This window comes from Diaporthe batatas, assembly GCF_019321695.1.
Source record: "Diaporthe batatas strain CRI 302-4 chromosome Unknown Contig00003, whole genome shotgun sequence".
Taxonomy (NCBI): domain Eukaryota; kingdom Fungi; phylum Ascomycota; class Sordariomycetes; order Diaporthales; family Diaporthaceae; genus Diaporthe; species Diaporthe batatas.
The window spans coordinates 4094595-4115240 of record NW_025408550.1 but is presented as its reverse complement, the minus strand read 5'-3'; the positions used below and the strand labels follow the sequence as shown (position 1 = coordinate 4115240).

Sequence of the window (20646 nt, the reverse complement as noted above, 5' to 3'; positions counted from 1 at the left end):
AAGACACATGCCACCCGTGCACACCACCACCCAAAGCCACCAATCAAGTTTAACCCCTTATTGTGTTTAGTCCCTACCTAGGTAGACACCTAAATGATGAGGCATGGCTTCCATGCTAAGGAAAGCTATTGGTTAATGAGACTATACCTACCTCTTTATAACTACCTTTAGTTAATAGTAGGTACTTAAGTATATACTCCCTTTAATAAGTCTTTATATAACTTCTATACCTTAATTCTCTAACTTTTATAGAAGGGTAACTATTATAGTAAGTGTAAGTCTTATAATAGGTATAAGTCTTAAAATAAAGTAAGTTTTATTAACTTTTATAACTCTTATAAGCTATTTATAAGCCTTAATATAATAGGTATATTTAATATAAGTAGAATAATTAATTTAAGTTTATTTAAATCTCTTTTTAAATAATATAAAAAGTATAAATAAGTATATAATTTATATAATTAAGTGTTTAAATATATATAGAGTATTCTTTTAATTTTTATTATATAAATACTTTTAACTTATTTTAATATAACTTTCTTCTTATTAACTAAATATTCTCCTTCTATATTTTAAATAATTACTTATATTTTCTAAATATAACACTATAAGAAACTCTACTATATTTACTAGTATTTCTTTATTAATCCACATAGACCTAATTCTCACTTAGGGGATCCTTTCCTAACCTTTTAGAAGTCACTCTATGATGAGAATTAAGGGTACACCCTGTACTACTGTATGGAGGCACTGCATACTCTGACAGCATGAGTGTATAACTGCTAGATTCTTAGTTTGGACAACCTGGAACTTCAGTCTTTTGGTTGGGCTGTCTATTAAGTAGTAGTTGATAGATTTGTCTCTTAGTATGTTATTCCACTGGATGTTGCACATGTGTCCTATAGTTGGGAGACGCCTGGTTGGCATGATCACGTAGCGACATCAGAGTACAACTCGTATTACTTGCACCCCAATCTGCCACTTTAGGAGCCCTAGGTGCTATTTGTCCAACCAGCTCCTGACATTTATTATCTATTATGGCGGAACATCAGCTCAGGGAGTTACTGGTAGAAGACTTTACCAAGTGTGGAAATGTCTTCTGGCCCTGGTACTTGCTTAGGTACCTAGGTACCCTGCTGTGCACGGTTGCTGTCGTCTCTGCACGGGCCATCCTGGAGCTCAGCTGCCGCCCACCGGCGGGCGGGATGACGTCCTGCTTCTCGACAGTTCCGCGCTTATCGCAGATAGCCAATCATGTCGTTAGTGGAGGTGATTTGACCCCTCGGCGGGAGGACCACGACCATCTAGCCGCCTCGGTTGTGGCCATAATAGGACGGCCTGTATCTTTCCTCTTCACCGTCTGGCTTCGGATGCTCTACACACCAAGGAATATTTGTCCCCATCTATCATGGCTTCCAGGGGGGTTTCTACTCTCAAATTCGTCGGCACCGTGTCGCTGGGGCTGCTGACGGTGAGTTGATCTTGTCTCTGAATGGCGCTGCGACATCCCCGCACGGGGTTTGCTCGGTTGATGCTCTTGTTGATGACTTCACGACTCCGTTGTGCCGCCGTGAATCCCATCGCGCAATAGGAGGACGCCCCTTGCTGACTTTCCATCCATCCAGGGCCTGTCCTATACTCTGTCGGCCCTGACCGTCCCAACACTCCTCACGCTGCCCACCGCCAACGAGGCAGCCAAGGCCTTCCGGTCCCTTGCCACCACTGCGGGCACGCACCTGCGCACCCTCGCCGGCATCTCCAGCACCGCCTTCTTCCTCGCCTTTGCCCTGTCCCCCCGATCCGCCCGCCACCCGTACCTGCTGTACACCTCGGTGCTCGTCGCCCTCTCCCGCCTCAGCGTATCCGACATGGTCGCACCGTACCTGTTCGCCCACCCCCACACGCCCGCGCAGCAAAGGCAGTCGTCATCTTCTGCTTCTCGCAAGGACCGGTCGGCCGCCCGACGCATGGAGGCGAGCTACGACGTAATCGGAGGCTCCGACGCCCACAGCGACTCGGCAAGCGACAGGAGCAGCGAGGAAGACGCAGCGACGGCCGACAACAACTTCAACGGCGAGGAGGTCCGCGGCGAGGTCGAGTCGTTCCTTAAGAAACAGGTCGTCTCTACCGCGACGGCGGGGCTGGGCTTCCTCATGGCTGTGGTCGGCATCTGGGGCGACGGTGCCGTGGGCTACGTCAGCGAGACGGTTGTCAGGGTTGTTGAGTTCTGAGGAGATACAGGCAGGTTGTGCTAGTTGACGAGCAGTGGGACGCACAAGAGACGTTAACCCAGGGTTTGAGTTTTCAACGGGAATGTGCAGGCGTTTGAAAATGGCAGGCACAATCAAAAGAGAATCAATCCCTTGTTGATGGACGTTGGGAGCTTGATAGCTTGTGGAGGTTAAACGTGTCTCTCCTCTTTGTACTTCCACTCCTTTCACTCCTCTCCACCCAGCCTCAGAAAGACAGACATGCTTACGACAAACATCAATGATATCACTTTGGACCACGGTAGTGCCTGTGTTTGTTTTGGGGAGTGGTGCAAAAAGACAGTGCGACGGCCGGGGTTTGAACCCGGGTCTCCTCCTAGCCCCTTTGCAGCTTGAAATGGATTATTCCAAATGGGAGGGAGGTGAGTTAACCACTACTCAACCGTCGCATGGTTTGAGGGATTGTCAGGGTCTGATGTGGTCTGGTCTGGGGTGGGGCGGGGTGGGTTGGGTTAGCTGTGTTCCCTCGGAAGGTTACCTGCTGGAGTTGAAACTCCAGGCATCGACCACAACAAAGAGTGTGTGTCTGGTGGTGAAGCCTGCCAGCCCTGCCCAGCACCCACGCCCACTTCAGATTGGAGGAGTATGTTGGTGACAGACATACGTAGACTAGACCAGACGTGTTCTAGCATTTCCACCCAGGCACCTAATATGCTCTAGTGATTGGGCAGCTTGAATTGATTATCCCCAGCAGTCCATTCTAAAAGATGTCAAATGAAGTTCACCTTCTTTTCATGTGAGGATGATTGCTAGTCAGCCACCAGCATGAGATGAGATGGTTGGCTGGCTACCTAGGTATATATATACCTACCTGGGCACTTAAGTACCTAGGTAGGTACCTAGTAAGGCCTACAACGTTTGATAAGTGGGAAGTGGAGTCGGAGCAACTCTGCCCAGCACCATCTCCCGCTGCCTCAACCATCACGACACTGACTTCGACTTCTCCATCCTCACCGTATCCATCCTTTCTATTCAGAAGATCTGCCACATGCCAACGGGATTGTAAAATATCAACAAGAAATCAAAGCTATCTAGCCTTGATGTGACACACCTCTGGCTGGCCAAGAGACTCCTGCGCCACGCACTCCCGGCACGATGCTCTCCTTCCTAGCCCGCCGCGTCCCAAGGACCCCCATCTCACACCTGGAAAGCATGACCCTCGATGGCGGCCGTTCCACAGCCGAGTTCAGGCCGCCCACGGACCGCTACCTCGTCCTCAACCGCCTCCCACGAGCAGCCTCGGACCGCGAGGCCGCACAGCTGGGCCTGCCACACGCCGGCGCCACCTCATCGCTTGCGCCGCCCTTGCACCGCCACCTCTGGCAGGACGAGATCTTCCATGTCATAAAGGGCACGGCGCGGTTCACCCTCGGCACCAGCCGGTCCCCCAGCACCACGGAGAGGCTTGCCTCGGCGGGGGAGGTGGTCGTCATCCCCAGGCGGGCGGCCCATACGTTCTGCAACGCGAGCGAGGACGAGGAGCTGGTGCTGGAGTTTGTGCTGGACCCGGCCTCCCGGGACGCGGACGAGGCATATTTCCGTGAGTGACTGGCTGGTTGGCTGCCTCCATGGCTGCAGAGGGGCGCGGGACACACCTCCAGAGGCTGACTGAACCCTTGTTTACTTGATTTCGGGCAGGCAACGTCTGGGGTTATCGAGATGACTGCAGGAAAGCCGGTGTGAAGCCGAGTGTCTTCCAGGCTCTGTTGTTCATGCACCGTGGCGGCGTCGCAAGGGCTCTGCCCGGCCCCGACGGCATCTCCATAGTCCTGGGCATGCTGCTCAACTACGTTGGTGGGGCTTTTATTGGCAAGTGGCTGCTCGGCTACTCAGCATCCTACCACGAGTACTATCGCCCGAGGTCCCCTTCCAAGGTTGACGGATGATGTAGATTTGGCATCATCCACCCTCTGGTCACCTTCCGAGGGATGAATCCTCGTGTTTCGTGCGAGCGTACATACCTTGTATTGGTCAATGTTCCCATTTCAGACGGGCCAGTCGGTGCCCCCTCCGTCGTGGTTTGGCCAATGTCAACCGAACAAGTAGGGCCTCACGCTGCCGTTGAGAAAGGGACATTTTGTTCACATGCTGTAACAAGTAAGTCATTTGGACGGCGCAAGATTACACGAGGATGTGCTTAGGTATACAAAAATCAACTATCCAAATGCTTCAAAAAGGTAGGGGTATTCGAAGGCCAAGTAGTACCAGAATCCAGTTGCTCGCTCGCTTGCTCGGTTCAGCGTGCCCATCATATCAAGCACAAGCCATGCCGACCGGCCATCCTTGACCGTGTTCCATCCAAGACTGTCGTATACCATCATATCCATTTCGTCCCTTTCGTATCCTTCGAGTCATGTCCTGAAATCAATCCCATCGTAAGCTCGTTACTTCAATTGCCCTTCAGCTTCTTCCACCAGCTGCTCGCGCTGCTTCTAGGCGTTGGGGTGGCATATGCGTCCCCGACATAGCTATGCCTCTTCCTCTCCCCGCTGCCATCACTGCCCCCAGCCCTCTCTTCCCTCCTCTTCCTTCGCCTGCGCTCGCCATCCTCGTCGCCCACTTCTATGTCGACCACCCCATCGCCATACTTCCTTCGCCGTCTCCGCTCGTGGCGGGCGGCCGCGTCATCTATGTCATTCATGGCTTCGTTGGGAGCCTCGGCATCGTCAGGCGGCGGGCCGGCATCACTGTGATCCTTGACCCAGCTTGACGTCCCAGAGTACGGCCACGGGTTGGGATTCGGTTCGGATTTCCGGAACAGCTTGTCTAAACCATCGGTGTGCCTCCGTGAAAGCTTGGATGGGCGGCGCGTTTCGTCATCTACGCGCTCGGTGCGGCGACGCGACGACGTTTTGCCCTCGGCCGTGTCACGAGCAGCATGTCGCTCAGCCCGGCGGCGGCGGCGCTCTTCGTCGTCGTCGTCGGCATGCCGACGTTCGGGCTCCCGGTGGCTCTCGGCGGCGCCACGAGCCTTTCGTCTCTCACGCCGCGCAGCCCGCCTGGCTTCGTCGTCTTCGACGGCGGTCTCGCCGTTGGCCGCAGCATGCTCGCGCTCCTGCTGGCGCTCAAGCCGCTTCTGCCTCCTGCGCTCCTCACGGGCTGCCTCCTTTTCCTCGGCAGCTCGGCGCTCCTCCTCTTGACGCGACTTGGCTGCGCGTCGCTCAGCGCGCCGCGCCTCCCGTTCGTCCTCTTCTTGTTTTCGACGCTTCTCACGTCGGGCCTCATCCTTGGCACGGCGAGAATCCTCCCCTTCCTTATCGGCAGCTTCTCTTTCGGCCCTCCGCAAGCGACGAGCAGCCTTTCGCGCTTCAGCGTCAACGTCCGTCGCTGCGCCCCCGTCCTCGGCGTCTGTGTTGTGGTGCGTGTTCCGTCGCCGCAATTCGGGTCTCGGGTCGGTTTTAGGCGTTGATAATATCCCACCAAATAGGCCTCCAAGGCCCTTTTTGGTTGATCCGCTCGTGTTCGACCGCCGAAGACCGGGTGGCGGAGTTGCGTCCGCCGCGTCAACCATGACAATATCGTCATCTTCACGTGGATATTGCTGTTCCAGTGTCTTGTCAGTCTGCTGATCGCCACACATGTATGCTGGTAGTTGGCGGCGTACCTTGTGCCTCCGGCGCGAAGACTTCTCAGGACTCGACTCCACGGCATCGTTGGCACCGACCATGACGATGTCATCCTCTTCAACTGCCCTCGAGCTCTTCTTGCGCTTGCTGCTTGACCTTCCCAGGGAGTCACCGATACCCACGCCTAGGATCTTGGCCGCCTTGGAGCTCATCGTGGGCACCTCATCTTCGGGTGGTGGCGAGACGATACCGCTCGGTACGTCGAATGAGCTGCGACGTGACGACTTGCCCTCCTTGTGGCGCTTTTCGCGTGTTGACATGGATCGGGAAATTGGGGGCGTGCTGTTGAACACGCTCATGAGCTTGGGCCGGACTGGTGTCTCCTTGGCCATATCCCTGACGCGCTCGCTGCGCTCTGCCTTGTCCGACGAGGACCCTGGGGCCGACAGCTTCTCCTCTTTCTCGGGCGAGCGCGACTTCTTCTCCCGTCTAGGCTCATCGGACGCCTTGGACTTGGAAGACTTCTTTTCCTTGCCGCTTGGCGTTGACGCGGACCACATGCCCCAGCTTGAGCCGCCGTCGCGGTTGATCTTGGCCCGTTCCTTCTTACCCTCCTTCCTCGGCTCATCCACGGCCTCAGGTGGTGGTGAGAGAGGTGCGTCTGGAACAGCAGGCGGAGGTGGAGGCGGAGGCGGCACGGATGCCGCGTCTTCGGTCTTTGACTTTGACTTCTTGCTCTTCTTGACCTTGGGAGACATTTCGATGACCTCAACTATATCATCTGGGAGCTGCTCATCGTCCTCGACCGGGAAGCTTCCTGGGATTTCCGCGGCTCTGCTCTTGGACTTTTTCTTCTTTTTGCCGTCCTCGACCACTGGTTCCACCGGTGGAGGTGGAGGCGGTGGCGGGATAGCGTCAGCAACTGGAGCAGGAGGTGGCGGCGGGATGGTAGCCTCAAATGCCTTTAATCTGTCAGCAATCTTGCCACCCACGGGCTTTCGGCCCTTCATGAGTGCTGGTGATGGAGTAGAGGCTGGCGCGCTGGTAGCTATGTCAAGGTCATGGTGATCGGCCTCGCCCCCCAACTGCGTCTCTGGTCTTGGTCGCGACGATGGGTACGTGTCCTGCCAGGCGGACCAGGCACCGGCTACCACCCCCTTGGGGGCCGAGTTCTCGACCGCGGCGCTATCGCTCGTGGTAGCTTCGAGAAGCTTGTATGACTCAGCATGTGCAATCTCGGCTGGGGCCCGACAGATTTGAACATGAGAAACTGAGATGAACACCCGGACGCCAACATCTGGCGTTGGTGTTGTGGAAATTGGAAGTGCTGGGGTAGGTGGCAGGGAGGCAAGGGGGGTTGCAACAGAGATGCACTTACAGCTTCAGCCCCAGGACTCTTGCCCTTTTTGGGCTTAGGCGACTTCTTGGATGCACCCCAGAAATCGAACGGATCCACCTCGGCCGCCCTTGCGGTGGGCTTTGTGGGGGAGGACAGGAACTGGTCCAGTTCGTCCAGCTGATTCGCGTCCAGCTTGGCCAGGTCCTTGTCGAGGTCGTCGTCAGCCTCGGGGCCGCCCGCCGGCGCAGCCTCGTCGACGGGCGCACTGGCCGCGTCGGCAGCCTTGTCTCGAGCTTTCTTGTTTGAGCGCAGCAGGTCGTACTTCTCCTTGTCCTTTTTGAGCAGCTTCCTCCCGGCGTCCTTCTTCTTCTGCAGCTCCTGGAGCTCGGCCTCCTCCTTTTCGATTTCCTGCTGGCGGGCAAGCTCCTCAGCCTCGCGTGCCAGCCTTTCTTCCTCGTCTCGTGCGGCCTGTTCGGCAGCCTCCTGGGCGGCCTTTTCGTCCGCACGCGCCTGGCAGCTGGCAGAAAGCTTGTCATACTTCTCCTTGTCCTTTTTCGTGAGTTTCTTGCCCGAGTCCTTTTTGGCCTGCAGTATGGCCAGGTCGGCCTCCTCCAGCGCGATAGCATCGATAGCTGCTTGCTTCGCCTCCTCTTCCTGCCTGGCTAGCTCTTCAGCCTCGCGGGCCAACCTCTCTTCTTCGGCCTTTGCTTCGGCGGCGAGGCGCTCCTCTTCTGCGATCCTCTCTTTCTCCGCCGCTTCCTCGGCCTCGCGCTTCTCGCGCTCTCTCTGCTCCTTCTCGGCCTTTTTCTTTTCCTTCTCCAGCTTCTCGAGGTCCTTCTTACTGAGCTTGGGCTCTTTGGAGGACTTTTTGGACTTGCTCCCACTCAGTTCCGTAGAGCCACTCGGGTCGCCCCATGCATCGTCGGCGTCATGTGCGTCGACTTCTGTTTCTGTCAGATCCATACTTGGAGGTGTAGGTGCTGGTGGTGGGGGCTGCATGGCCAGGGCGTTCTTACGAGAACTCTTGTCCTTTTTGTCAACGCCAAAAGTCGACCAAAAGTCGTCTCCACCCATCTTGTCCTTGGCATCACCTGTAAAATCTGCTTTGATCGGGTCGTCAATCACCTCGGCGGGGCTGTTCTTTGACTTCTTCTTGGAGCCGGTACCAAAGCTCCAGAGGTCGTCAGCGGGGGTCTGCACGTCCTTCTTCTTTGGCTTGCCCCAGCCAAAGTCGAAAGCGCCCGCCTCAGGAATAGCGGGTGGCGCGTCCGGGACTGCTGGGGCATCACCAGTGCCGCCAAACTCGATCAGAGGGCTCGACTTGTCCTTCTTCTTGGACTTCTTGGAGCTGCTCAGTCCCCAGTCCATCCAGTCGTCGCCAGCGCCGTTGTCGTCGGCTGGGTCATCATCGGCCCAGGAGAAACCTTTAGAGACCTTCGGCTCGTCTTGCTTGACCTCGTTTTCGGCGTCCTCTTTGAGGAGTTCTGCAGCCAGCTTCTCAGCTTCGGCTGATGCGCGGTCTTGTGCTCGGAATTCTAGCTCGGATAGCCGGTCTTTCTCAGACTTCTTGAGCTTCTTCTTGGACTTGAGCGAGGCGATCTCAGCCTCCTCGGCTTCGATCTCCTCGCGGCGCTTTCGCTCCTCGAGTTCCCGGGCTTCTTGTTCGGCCTTCTCGCGGGCGAGTCGTTCGTCTTCCTCGGCTTTCTCTGCCACCCGTCTGGATTCCTCGTCGCACTGGTCTTTGCGGTCTTGAAGCTCCTTGAGCCGAGCCTTCTCTGACTTCTTGAGCTTGGTCTTTGACAAGAGTTCCGTGAGCTCACTCTCCTCGGCGGCGACCAATGCGTCTTGTGCCGCGGTCTCGTCAACAGGAGCATCGTCCAAGACCGGGCCACTATCAGCGGCGCCGTCAGCTGGTGGTTCGACACCGTCAGGAGTCGGCTCAGACGCGGCTTTAGCAGCGGCTTCGTATTCTCGCTGGTCCTTGTTATCCTGAAGCTCCTTCAGGCGTGCCTTTTCAGCCTTCTTGAGCTTTGACTTGGTCAACAACAGCTCGAGCTCGAGCTCCTCGTCCTCGACGAGTCTTTTGGCCGCCAAGTCGTCGTCCCCATCTGGGATTGGCTCCACGATACCACCACTGGCTGGTGCATCCTCGGCTGATGGCACACTCACGTCAACTGGGTCTGTAAGGGCGGCGTCTGCCTTGGCTGCAGCATCCTGCTCGCGTTTTTCCTTGTTGTTTTGAAGTTCATTGAGCCTAGTTCGTTCGGCTTTTTTGAGCTTCGATTTGGACAACAGCTGCTCAATCTCAAGCTCTTCCTCCCTGATGAGCCGCGCGGCCTCGTCCTTTTCGGCCTGTACACCGGAGTCATCAACGGAGGTTGGGGCCGTTTCGTCGCTCTTAGACTCGTTGCTGTCTGCGCCACTCTCTGGATTAGGTTCGTCCGGCTGGGCGATTTGGGCTTCGCGAGAGCGCAGGTCGGCATTTTCCTCGAGGATTCGGAGGCGCTCCTTGTCCGCGCTTTTCAGTTTCTTCTTGGCTCTGAGCTGGGCCATCTCTTCCTCCTCCTCCTGAGCGATTTTGGCCTTCTCATCGGCTTCGGCTTGCGCAGCTGCAGCCTGCGCGGCATCAGCTTCGGCCTGTGCGACAGCGGCCAGTTGTTCCGCCTCGCGAGCCCGGCTTTCAGCCCGGTCCTCAAGTTCTTGAAGCCTGTCCTTGTCCGCTCTTTTCAGCTTCTTCTTGGCCCTCAGCTCGGCCATCTCGTCCTCTTCTTCTTGGGCAATTCTGGCCTTGTCGTCCGCTTCGGCCTGCGCGGCGTCAATTTCAGGCACGGGATCTTCGGCTAGGGCCGAGTCCCCTGCTGGGGCACCAGCGGATTCAGGTGCGGCGTCATCTTGCGCGGTGCTCCCGCTGGCTGCTGCCTTCTCCTCGGCTTCTCGAAGGCGTTCGCCGGCGCGCTCTTCAAGGACTCGCAGGCGATCCTTGTCGGCCTTTTTCGGCTTCTTCTTGCCCCTCAGCTGTGCCATTTCCTCCTCTTCCTCCTGAATGATCCGCGCCTTTTCGTCTGCTTCGGCTTGGGCATCATCGAGGGGAGCAGAGCCATCAGCTGGGTCCACATCTGCGAGCGCCCCTGCGTGATCGAGCACATCAGCAGTGTCACCACCCACGGGCTCGGCAGTCTCGGGTGCTGCTGCCTTTGCTGCCTTGGCCGCTTCCTCAGCTTTGTCGGTCAGGAGTTTGTACCTATCCGTCTGCTTCTTAGTCAATTTGCTGCCAATGTCCTTTTTGGTCTGTAATTTTAGGAGCTCGGCTTCCTCTTCTGGAGTCAGGGCTGGTTCCGGCTGTTTGTCGCTGGCGTCCGGAACGTCGGGTGCTGCGGGCAGGGGTTCGTCCTGTGCTGCTGGTGACTCTTCTATAACAGTCACCTTGCCCTTTTTCTTCTTCTGCAGGGCCCATTTGTTAAACCTATGTACGCCAAAAAGTAACCGTCGCGATGACGATGAATGCACGCAGAGACACCTACATCCTTTTTGGTCGAGGACCAACCCCAAATGTCGTCAGCTGCCTCCTCAGCCGGCTTCTCTTCATCCTTAGGCGCTTCGTCCTTTTTGTTGTTCAGACTGCCCCAGAAGTCATCATCGCCCGTCTTAGCTTTGGGCGCGCCCCAAGAGAATGCGCCCACGTCTTTCGTCTCAGGCGACTTGCTGCCCCCTAGAAAATCGAAGCTGTTCGAGTCCTTGGAGCCATCGTCGTCGCCGAGAGCCCCGAAGGAGAATGTGGAAGTCTCCTTCTTCTTTGGCTTCGGGCGATTGATGCCCCAAGGGCTGTCGTCAACCGGGTATTCCGTTTTCTCTTCGTGGGCAGGCTTGCTGGCCTCAGTCTGTGAGCCGGTGAGACCTCCCCAGCCCCAGCCGCCGCCACCCCAGCCGGACGTCCACGCGCTGATTCCCGTTTTCGGTTTGTCGGTCTTTGGGCCTAGACCGAAGTCTAGGCTGGTTGCGCCCCCCGAATCGTCCAATTTGATCTCGTGAAAATCGGCCGACACCGGTGGTACCTCTGGCAGGCCAAAGGCGTCTGCGGACTTGTCCTTGTTCTTCTTCTTCTTGCCGCCGACGGTGGAAAACCCCCAGATGTCGTCAGGATCAGCTTCGCCGCCGTTCTTGTCGTCGTCTTTCTTGCCGCCATCATCGCCTCCACCATCTCCGCCTGTGTTGCCGCCTGCGCCCGCATCGCCGCCGTTTTGATCCTTGTTGCCGTCGCCGCCGCCGCCCTCCTCCGTGCCATCCCCATCCTTCTTGTCGTTCTCGTCCTCAAGCCAGTTGAAGGACGTTGTCTGCTTCTTCTTTTTCTTCCCTGCGGCCTCAATGAAGCCCTCGTCTGACCCGAAATCGATCAGATCCATGTTCGGGTCGGCTAGGAGATCGACATCGCGATCATCACGTCTCTGTCGGCCTGCTTGCGAGCTCGGCAATACTACGTCACTGTCCGCGGGGCGCAGGCGGCGTGTTTGAGCAGTAGACTCTGTACAGCTGGTGTTGCGCAAATCCACAGATGATTCCGAATCGTCGCTGGGTGGGGCTGGCAGGCATCGGGTGCGCGACCATCTCGGCGAGCAGAAGTCGGGGATAATAAGTGGTTTGGTCCGGCAGTCTTTTGAACTGGGGGAGGGCTGTGGAGACCAACAGTCAGTATAAGCTTCGGGGGGGACCAGTCGCATGGTTGAACTTTAGACAGCCGCAAAGCTAGTTCAACGGGTGAGCGCTGGCACTGGCACCGGCCCAGGAGAGAGGCGGTCTCCAACTCGGGGCACCGGCGCCATGCAGTACACGGCCACGGCGCGAACCAGTTGTTCGGAACGCTGAATCAAGAAACGAACCAGCCCGTGCCCGCGATGAGACAGAGACGGACGGTGTGCAGTAACCAAATACGCCCCGACAGAACGATGGAGACTCACGGGAGAACACCGCAGTTGAACCCACACCTCAGAGATGAGACTCAATTGCAATTGTAATCGATTGTGGAATTGGCTATTCCTCCTCGGTCGACTACCTCCACCGTGGCGAGGAGCCTTATAGAAACTCGGAGCCGCATGGCAGCCATCGCTTGCGGCGAAAGCTAGGACTTCGGCCGCGGCCATTCTGAATGTCGGAGGAACTGGGCGCGCGATGTCCTCGGGTTGTAAAACTCATGAGTGGCTTGCTGCGCAGAGGCGTTCCAACTGTGAAGGAGTCGGATTTGCAGCGACGGGTCTGACAGGTTCCAGACACGGTTATTTCATGTGCGCTGCTTGGTTGACGGGGCGGCGCAGGGAGACGACGACCTGAGGAGGCCTGGTTGGCGAGGTGTTTCTCTGGATCCCGATGGGCCGGTTCATGCAAGGAGTGCGAGAAAGTAAGTAAGTAAAGGGGGCCAATGAGTCGTTGCGACGGCGAGAGAGGGGCCTCTCTTGCCCGGGATTGGCGTCCTGGGGGGAGGTTGTGTAACCCAAGGAGCTGTTAGCCGTGCATGTCCTCCTGGCCTGCAGCTCAGCTTGCCCGTCGCGGAGGGTGTGGAAATATGACGGCGCTGGGTGCTGATCGCGAATAAGGAGCCAGGAGTTGTGGCAAGTTGAAGCACGGCAAAAAGTTGGAGAGTGGCGGGTTGATAGCAGCAGAGAGACGAGAAAATGCGCCAGACGGAATGGGCCCTGATCCCTGGCCGTAGGGATAGACTGTAATGGGTGGCAGGTAGGGGTGTCTCAAGTGCCAGAATGTGTGACGGGCTGACCGACAAATAAGGTCTGTCTATCGCTCAACTGGTAGTTGTGCGACCGTCAGCTACTGGCTTTTTACTTGTCGCGTCCAGATGTGCCCTGGCCTTGTTGTCGCGACAAGGGTGGGGGAGGCGGCGAGAAATAGAATGACGGGACTGAGCGCACGAGAAGCCATCACATGGCAAGGCAGCTCTTCATGATAGTAATATGATAGAAGCAGCGCATGACGGGTGAAATATAGACACCCTCCCAAGGGACCTAGGGCAGGGTGGTCTTTTCGGATTTGGATGGCTGGGGCAGGCTTCATTGGTCTCGAGGTGTCGCACCTGCCAGGCAATCTTTGGAACCCTGGTCGGTCCTGCGCACCCACCCTGCCACCCACGGCCCCATCGCCCATCCAGCACCCCTCGGGTCCTCTGTCTGTACACCTGAAGTAGGTACGTTTGTTGACCACACCACCTTTTGCTGTGCGCACCCGTCACATCCACAATATCAATCATTCCTCCCCTAGCCCCCAATCTTTCCGATTGCGGCCACCCAGAGGAGGCCTGCATGCATGTGGGCGTGCGGGTGGAAGGGTGCGGGCATGGGAGAGTATACTAGAATGCCCAGCGTTTAATCATCGGGACAATGCGACTGATAACTACTAGCTGGCCGTCAACGCTCTTGCTCTGCCCGTGTGCCGCTGTTCGCGAAACAAACGACCAGGCGGAGGCTAGCTCCCATGTCTGTGCTCCCACCCACCGGCCCGCGCTTGATCACGGGGAAGTGGGAACATGATCACCACCAAGGCCCGCCAGCACCACAGCACCACAGCACGAGTGTTTCACACGATCTGGGAGGCAAACAGACAGATAGGGCTGGCACCCCTCTCTCCATCCATTCATTCCTTGGACGGGAGTCACCGTGACATGTCTGCCCCTCCAGGGTGGACACGCGAAGTGGGTTCGACAAGGATTCTAATGGCATGCCGACCCTGCACTAGTAGTGTACTGTCTATGTATCGCCGCTCGCAGCCCGCACAATGACTGAATGAGCGACTGTTTGTGTCCAAACGGTCGCCGGCCGGCTGCATTCCGAAACCCATCTCGGCTACGGTTGGACTCGAACGGTGGTAGCCAGAGGACCCCAGAGGACCCTGTCAACTGTCTGTCAGCCTGTGCCGGAACTCATCAGTGAGCTAATCTTGCATCTGGAACAATGCGACGTCGACGCCTGCAAACCATTGCCACCTTCGCCTGCGCTGCTGCAGCTGCTGCAGTGGCCGCTCGGGAGCTAGCATTGACTTGCATTGAATCAGTCGAGCCGGAGCTGCAGCTCAACTGCCAGGCTGCCTGGAAGCGGCATCGCTTCACCTTCACCGCCATCTCCTTTCCACGCCGCCCGTCGCGCTGGCAGAACAAGACCCGACACTAGGACGAAATTTCTTCTGGTCTGCCCTTGGCCCTACTGACCTCAATGTCGCGTCGTGTCGTGTCATGTTACGGCTGCGGACGGCGGTGAAGGCTCACGCCGCGAGACTGCATTTGGGTTTGTTTGGGTTCGAACACGCCCACACGGCTGAACTGTAAGGTACCAACGCATGAGCGAGCATCGCCAGCTTCGCCAGCTTCGCCGCCCTCTCTTTTTGTACTGCATTGCATGCTCGGGCACATGGACCGTTTCCACGTCACCGGCGACCCACTCCCCACTCCCCACGAGTCTATCGACAGCCGAGACCCAGTGATTCTCCTAGATTGTTGGGCAGGCTCGACTTCCAGTGAACTATGTGGAAGCCGAGGTTCAATGGGACCTGCAGCAACGCAGCAACGCGGCGGAAGCTGGCCGCTCGTCGAGAGGGTTGTGGCCGCTTTATGACCGACGGCAGTCCGTAGCGTGAGAGGATACCCGATACCACGGACGAAGCCAAGGTCAAGTTTTCCGGACGTCCACCGACCCCGGCTTGGGCGCCTTTGGGATTAGGCGGCTACACAACCCTCACAGCAGCACCCCATCTCTAAGTAGAGAGACAGAAGGGCTTTGGAGCTTCTCCCGGCTCTGCACGGCTCCGCGCGGCGCCGACAATTCATACAAGCAGCTCCTTCTCCCATGCTACGGTGCAGCATTGGCGGATAGAGCCAAATATAGGCTCTCCGGCCTGTTTCAGGGTCCAATGCTGACAATACTAGCCCTTCCTCATGGCCATTCCCACGAGGTCAGAGCGCGCGACTGGAGCTGTCAACCGCCAACGGCAGTGCTTGATTCTGACAACTCACTTTTCAGGAGCCGGAGCGACAGACCCACGAGCAGGGCCATCTTCAGCCGCAACAAACACAGCCACCAACCGACTGCTGGATTTAGGGCCGAGATGCTACTTACCTGCCCATCATCACATTGCTCTAGCCATTCAGTCATATACAATACCATTGTTCGCAATATTCCTGATATCGTGTGAGAAACGTAGACCAGGATTCGTTTCACTGAATTCACCTGCGGCAGGAGAGTCGCGTCACATCAAGCAGAGCCAGTTTGCCTACCCACTTCCCAGGTCCTCCCATACCATACCAGGTCCATAGCAGCACCGAGGCCCAAGACTACACGACAAAGCTTTTCCAGAATTGCACAGGTTCCAGGAGACCTGTTTCATCGCACAGTCTCGGCGCCGTGCAGCTATAAATATGCCAGCATCTCATATGATAGAGCTACATTTCCCTCTGCCGGCCTACCTATCCCCGGACATTGTTATACAACACCTGCAGGCTTACGAGCCGCTCATAACACCACATCCGTACCTGTTACGGTACAACCGTCGGCCCGTAGATGAAAAGGACGTCACATCAGATCCATTCTTCACCCAAGACGGTGCCAGAATCGAATGCTACGAAGTCGTTGAGCGCGTCGTCATCGTCCCCCTTTTTGGCCTGTACAAGGACATCAAGATCCCGGCCACCTTCCAGTCCAGCCCGGCCGGGGTGCGGTGCCGCGCGGATGCGCAGGGCGGCGTGCACGTGTGGTCAACCTATGAGGTTCAGCGGCGGGACCTCGGTGCTGAGTTTGAGCGGGCCGGCCGGGCGGGCTCAGACGGGGTCGCGAGGGACGACCTCCATGACATCGTGGACGGCGCGGGGCTCAGCTCCCCCGGTGCCGGGGAGTGGGAGCTGGTTGAGTACGCCAGGGTAGAGTGCAACGCGATCGTTAAGCCGTTTGTCGTCAGGAGCTTCGAGTCAGCACACAGGGATCTCTGTCAGAAGTTTATCGATGAGCTAAAGAGGAAGGCTGGCGAAGAGCATATTGCGCAGGCACAGACACATGCCCAGCTGGTACCTGTCGTGACACCCGCTTCACAGGTTGTGGCTTCCTAGTCGATTAAAGATTGCCTAGGGATTGGAATGCTGGTGTAGTAAGGTATAAGTGGTTTCGCTTCTATTCCGTATACGTCCGAGGACATATATGGCGCCTTTATACGGTGGTAAGCACTTAAGACCCAGCGCTTGGAAAGAATATGGTATCAATAACGATAGTTATAATACAATAGGTGCTTGTAGCCTCAGCCTTGTAATGCACAGACAAGGCTAAGGGACACCGTTATAGTAAGGTATAAGATGACAATTATTTCAGGTGTTTGGCAGGAAGGGAGCTCGGTTGTCATTTATACTGGCCAAGGCCCGAGCTTAGGGGAGGTACTTGTCACCTATATGCTAGTGGACATCCGTATACACGGCCAATGGCATATGTTATATATGATATAGGGTCCACTGATACGTGCATCTCACTGTGTGCTTCAAGCTGGGAAGCAGCATCTCCTCGTTTATGTCAGGTAGCGCGGGGAAAGATCAGCTGGGTAAGTAGGCTCAGAGTTATTTCGTCGCTATCATTAGGTCATATATTGTCGCTGCTGAGAGAAACCCAACTGAATTTAGTTAAAATTATGTTCTTAATTATGAATCATCCATAAGTCTGGATTGGTGTTATCTGGAGTACCTATACGATAGGTGCTTGTGGCCCCAGCCTTGCGATGCACAGGCAAGGCTAAGGGGCTCAAGTGTATAGATATGTACAATACTACCTAGGTAGCAGATCCGAGCCAGAACCATGAGACATGTTTAGAACCGCCAATGGTTCAGCCACGGGGAAAAGGTGAGTAGCATACATAGGCAACCACGTGCAGATACCGCATGACACCAGTTTCAGCCCTATGTCAAACCCGGGTCCGTACACAGTAAACACCTCTCGTCACATACAAACAACAGCATCTTGCTGCATTCTGAACACAATGCAGTATTGTCCCCAGAGGAGAACCCTTCAAAGGTGACGCGTTGTTGCTATAGCGTATAGACCAGCTTGGTCCCGCTCACTTTGCCATTTCTCAGGTCCTCCAACCCCTTCAGCACCCCCTCCAGGCCCGCCCCGCCCTGATTCACCGATATCCGGGCAACCTTGAACTTTCCCTGTGCCAGCAGGTCCCGGCTAAGATCCCAAAAGGCCTTTCCAAACTCCCTGTCCTGTGGCTTGGCGGGATAGTCCCGTCCACCGCGCGTGAACGCCTCGCCAAAGACCGTATAGCCCATGGTGAACCCACCAGAGACTTGCGGATTGACTGCCTTCAGCGCCTCATCCTTGACGGGAAGTAGGGCACCATAGATCCCTGGCTGGGAGTCGCTCATTGCCGCCGCAGACAGCTGGGTCGACTCGGGCGTGGGCGAGCAGTCCCAAGCGAGAGTGAGGCTGTTCTGGGTATGTGCCTTTATCTCCTTGGCCAGCTCCTCGGCCGGAGTATGGTAATCGAATACGGCATCTGCTCCCAGAGACTTCAGGTAGTCAAAGTTGTGAGGTGAGGAGGTGGTGAGTACAGTGAGACCGGATAGCTTCGCAAACTGGATGCCCAAGATCCCAGTGGCGGTGCTTCCTCCGTTGATCAGAATAGCCTTGGGTGTGGAGAGCGGGCTCATTGGGAGAGGAAGCTTCAAGAACTGGTACAGGCCCTGGCCAACTGTTGTGATGCCAACGCCTAGAGTCGCAGCGTCTTCGAAGCTGACATTATCCGGGATGATGAGCAGTACGTCAGCATTTGCAATGGCATAGTCCCCAAAAGCACCTCTGACGCCATCAATCCTATTCCAGTCAATGTTAGAGCCCTACTTCCGAAAATCCTGTGGAAAATGGGAACAGAATAGGCGGTCCTAGCCATGCTCTGTGTCCCTGACGCACGACAATGAAATTCCAGATACCAGTTGACACTTCTCGCGATGTGTCCATGTTTGCGAGGAGGGATATCACTCACCCTCCGTGCGCCATCCCGCTTACGCGGTCCCCTTTCTTCAGGGCCTTAGTCACGCCCGAACCGACTTCCTCGACCACTCCTGCGTAGTCACACTGCCGCAGGTTAGTCAGTGTTCATGCGTGGACGCCCTGAAGGCTCCAGGGCTTGCGAAGGAACGGCTGGCATACACCTATCCTCATGCCTATTGCGTCGCCACTGTAAATGGACTTCCAATCTGTCGGATTCAAACCTAATGCCTTCACCTTGACTAGAACATGGCCCTCGCGAAGGTTGGGAATGGGCACTTCCTTGACAGCGGCTTCCCCCTTTCCGACACACACTATGGCCCGGCTTGCTGATGACATTGTGCTCATACGAAAAGACTGGCAGTTGATGCAGTACCGAAATGTTGACGATGAGGTGACGGATAATACAATATAAAACAATTCGGACTACGATCGGGGTATCTCCGCCCGCTAAACTTGAATGTGACGCAATCTGCCATCCCAAAAACCTTCAATGTCTCAACGTCCCGCCGATTACAAACCTCTTCAACACTACGGCAACTCGATTACAAATCCATCCCCCATTTCATTCACAACAAGCTAGCTACCTCCCCACATCACGTTGGCTGGCAGCTTTTGCCTACAGCTGTTAGAGGCAAATTGCTACATCTTAGTTCCTGTAAGTATTGTGTGCTTTAAAGCTCGAGAAACAAGTATTTACTTAGATTAGATGGATACATCAAGATAATCATAACACGCCTAAAACTCCATACAAGCTAGAGTCACATACATTATTTCCATAACACTACCATACCTTCTAAATCTATAATAATAGAATAGATCCCTTATAGCTTATATTATTTAATAGCTTTAAACTATTAAAAGTTATATATATAATAACTAAATAATTTTACTTTTATTATATATATATTTAAAGATATATATAATATTTTAATATATTTTTATTAAAGAATAAAATTTTATAAAAATATTATAAATCTTAATTTTTAAAAATATAATAAAATAAAATTATTATAAATATAATTATAAAAATTATAAAAATATAAAAATATAAAAAGATAATTTATTTATTTAAAAATAATACTTTATATATAAAACTTTATAAAAATATTATAAAAATATAAAAATAAATTTTATATTATAAGTTATAAATAATCTTTTATAATATTATATTTTTAATTTAACTTTTACTTTATATATTATAAAGGTTTATATATTTTTTTATAACTTTATTATTCTTTTAAAAATAGTTCTAAGTCTTATAATATCTTAAAAATTAAAAATTAATAATAACCTAAAAATTTACATTAAAAAATATTAAATATTTAATTTACTAAGAAAATAGTACTAAAATATAGCCTAAATTTTTATAGATTTAATAGTTATAGTTTTACTTTTCTTAAACCTTTATTAACTAAGAAATTAAGGATATAAATTAAAGTTTTTAATAACTTTACCCCTATAATAGGTATATAGTAAGGATACTTCTAATTTAAGTTAAAACTTCCCCTTTTAAAACTTCTAATTAACTAAAACTACTTCCTCTAATTTCCCTACACAACTAACTAAGCCTCCTAACTAACACTAGCCCTAACTAATCCTTAACTTCTAATTAGCTAATTTAAATCTAGGGCGGCGGTACGCTATTAAAGTAAGTAAGCGGAGCGAGTAAGTGAGGGTAAAGTGTCGCCACTCTCCCAACCAATTACAGCCTAATATTTACTAAGGGAAAAAGGGGCCTATAGCTAGCTACTAACTATATACTAACTATTAGGCTAATTGCTATAAAGGGGCAGCAACAATCCTATATAAGGGCAGCGGCAGTCCTATATAAGGGTAATAATAGTTCTATATTTTAACTAATTATAGCTAAATATTTACTAACTAATTACTTAAAAAAATAACCTTTATAAGCTTTAAAGAAGCTATTTATATAATATTTAATTATAAAAAAATAAAATAAAAGTTTTAAATTTTTTAAAATTAATATATTTTATATTTAAAAAATTATTAAATTTTTAATTTAATATATATAATTTTACTTCTATTTTATATATATTTAAAATATATATAATATTTTTATATAATAATAAATATTTAAAACTTAATATTTAAAAGAATATAATATTAATAATAATAATTATAATATAATAAATATTTATAATTTTAACTTTATAATATATAAATAAAATTAAAATATATTATTTTAATAATAATATAAATTATAAACTATTTATATTTTTTTTAATTTTATTATTAAATTAAAAGTAAATAGTTAAAGTTTTAAAAAAATAAAATATAATATATCTTTTAAAGATTAACTTAATTAAGTTTACTATATAAGACTTTTTATAGTAATTTTATAATTATCTATAATACTATCTATTATTAAAAGATACCTTTTTGCGCTAGTGCACTGGGCCGTACCTAGTTGGTTCGGGCCGGCGCGTCAAAGG

General features: G+C 52.7%; 5 protein-coding genes across 5 annotated transcripts; 3 read left to right on the top strand and 2 right to left on the bottom strand.

Annotated features, from left to right (window-relative positions):
• The first annotated feature begins 1269 nt into the window (after positions 1 to 1269).
• Positions 1270 to 2772, top strand: KVR01_003899 (uncharacterized protein). The gene is made up of 2 exons (XM_044793447.1): positions 1270 to 1471; positions 1626 to 2772. Exons 1-2 carry the CDS (start codon positions 1409 to 1411, stop codon positions 2229 to 2231), a joined length of 669 nt encoding a protein of 222 aa, XP_044648914.1. The 5' UTR covers positions 1270 to 1408; the 3' UTR covers positions 2232 to 2772.
• A 593-nt stretch (positions 2773 to 3365) lies between these two features.
• Positions 3366 to 4156, top strand: KVR01_003107 (uncharacterized protein; the record flags this gene model as incomplete). Its single annotated transcript, XM_044789267.1, has 2 exons — positions 3366 to 3810; positions 3945 to 4156. 2 exons carry the CDS (start codon positions 3366 to 3368, stop codon positions 4154 to 4156), a joined length of 657 nt encoding a protein of 218 aa, XP_044648122.1.
• Positions 4157 to 4345: 189 nt separating this feature from the next.
• KVR01_002069 (uncharacterized protein) lies at positions 4346 to 13159 on the bottom strand. The gene is made up of 5 exons (XM_044785771.1): positions 12128 to 13159; positions 10697 to 11842; positions 7215 to 10616; positions 5875 to 7047; positions 4346 to 5811 (listed from the first exon to the last, which is right to left on the bottom strand). The coding sequence occupies exons 1-5, from the start codon at positions 12308 to 12310 to the stop codon at positions 4660 to 4662; spliced, it is 7056 nt and encodes a 2351-aa protein (XP_044647084.1). The 5' UTR covers positions 12311 to 13159; the 3' UTR covers positions 4346 to 4659.
• Positions 13160 to 15328: 2169 nt separating this feature from the next.
• KVR01_002454 (uncharacterized protein) lies at positions 15329 to 16842 on the top strand. Its single transcript, XM_044786809.1, has one exon. The coding sequence runs from the start codon at positions 15583 to 15585 to the stop codon at positions 16264 to 16266; it is 684 nt and encodes a 227-aa protein (XP_044647469.1). The 5' UTR covers positions 15329 to 15582; the 3' UTR covers positions 16267 to 16842.
• A 384-nt stretch (positions 16843 to 17226) lies between these two features.
• On the bottom strand, positions 17227 to 18627 carry KVR01_003148 (uncharacterized protein; the record flags this gene model as incomplete). The annotated part of the gene is made up of 3 exons (XM_044782827.1): positions 18353 to 18627; positions 18186 to 18277; positions 17227 to 18016 (listed from the first exon to the last, which is right to left on the bottom strand). Exons 1-3 carry the CDS (start codon positions 18536 to 18538, stop codon positions 17227 to 17229), a joined length of 1068 nt encoding a protein of 355 aa, XP_044648163.1. The 5' UTR covers positions 18539 to 18627.
• Between the last annotated feature and the right edge of the window lie 2019 nt (positions 18628 to 20646).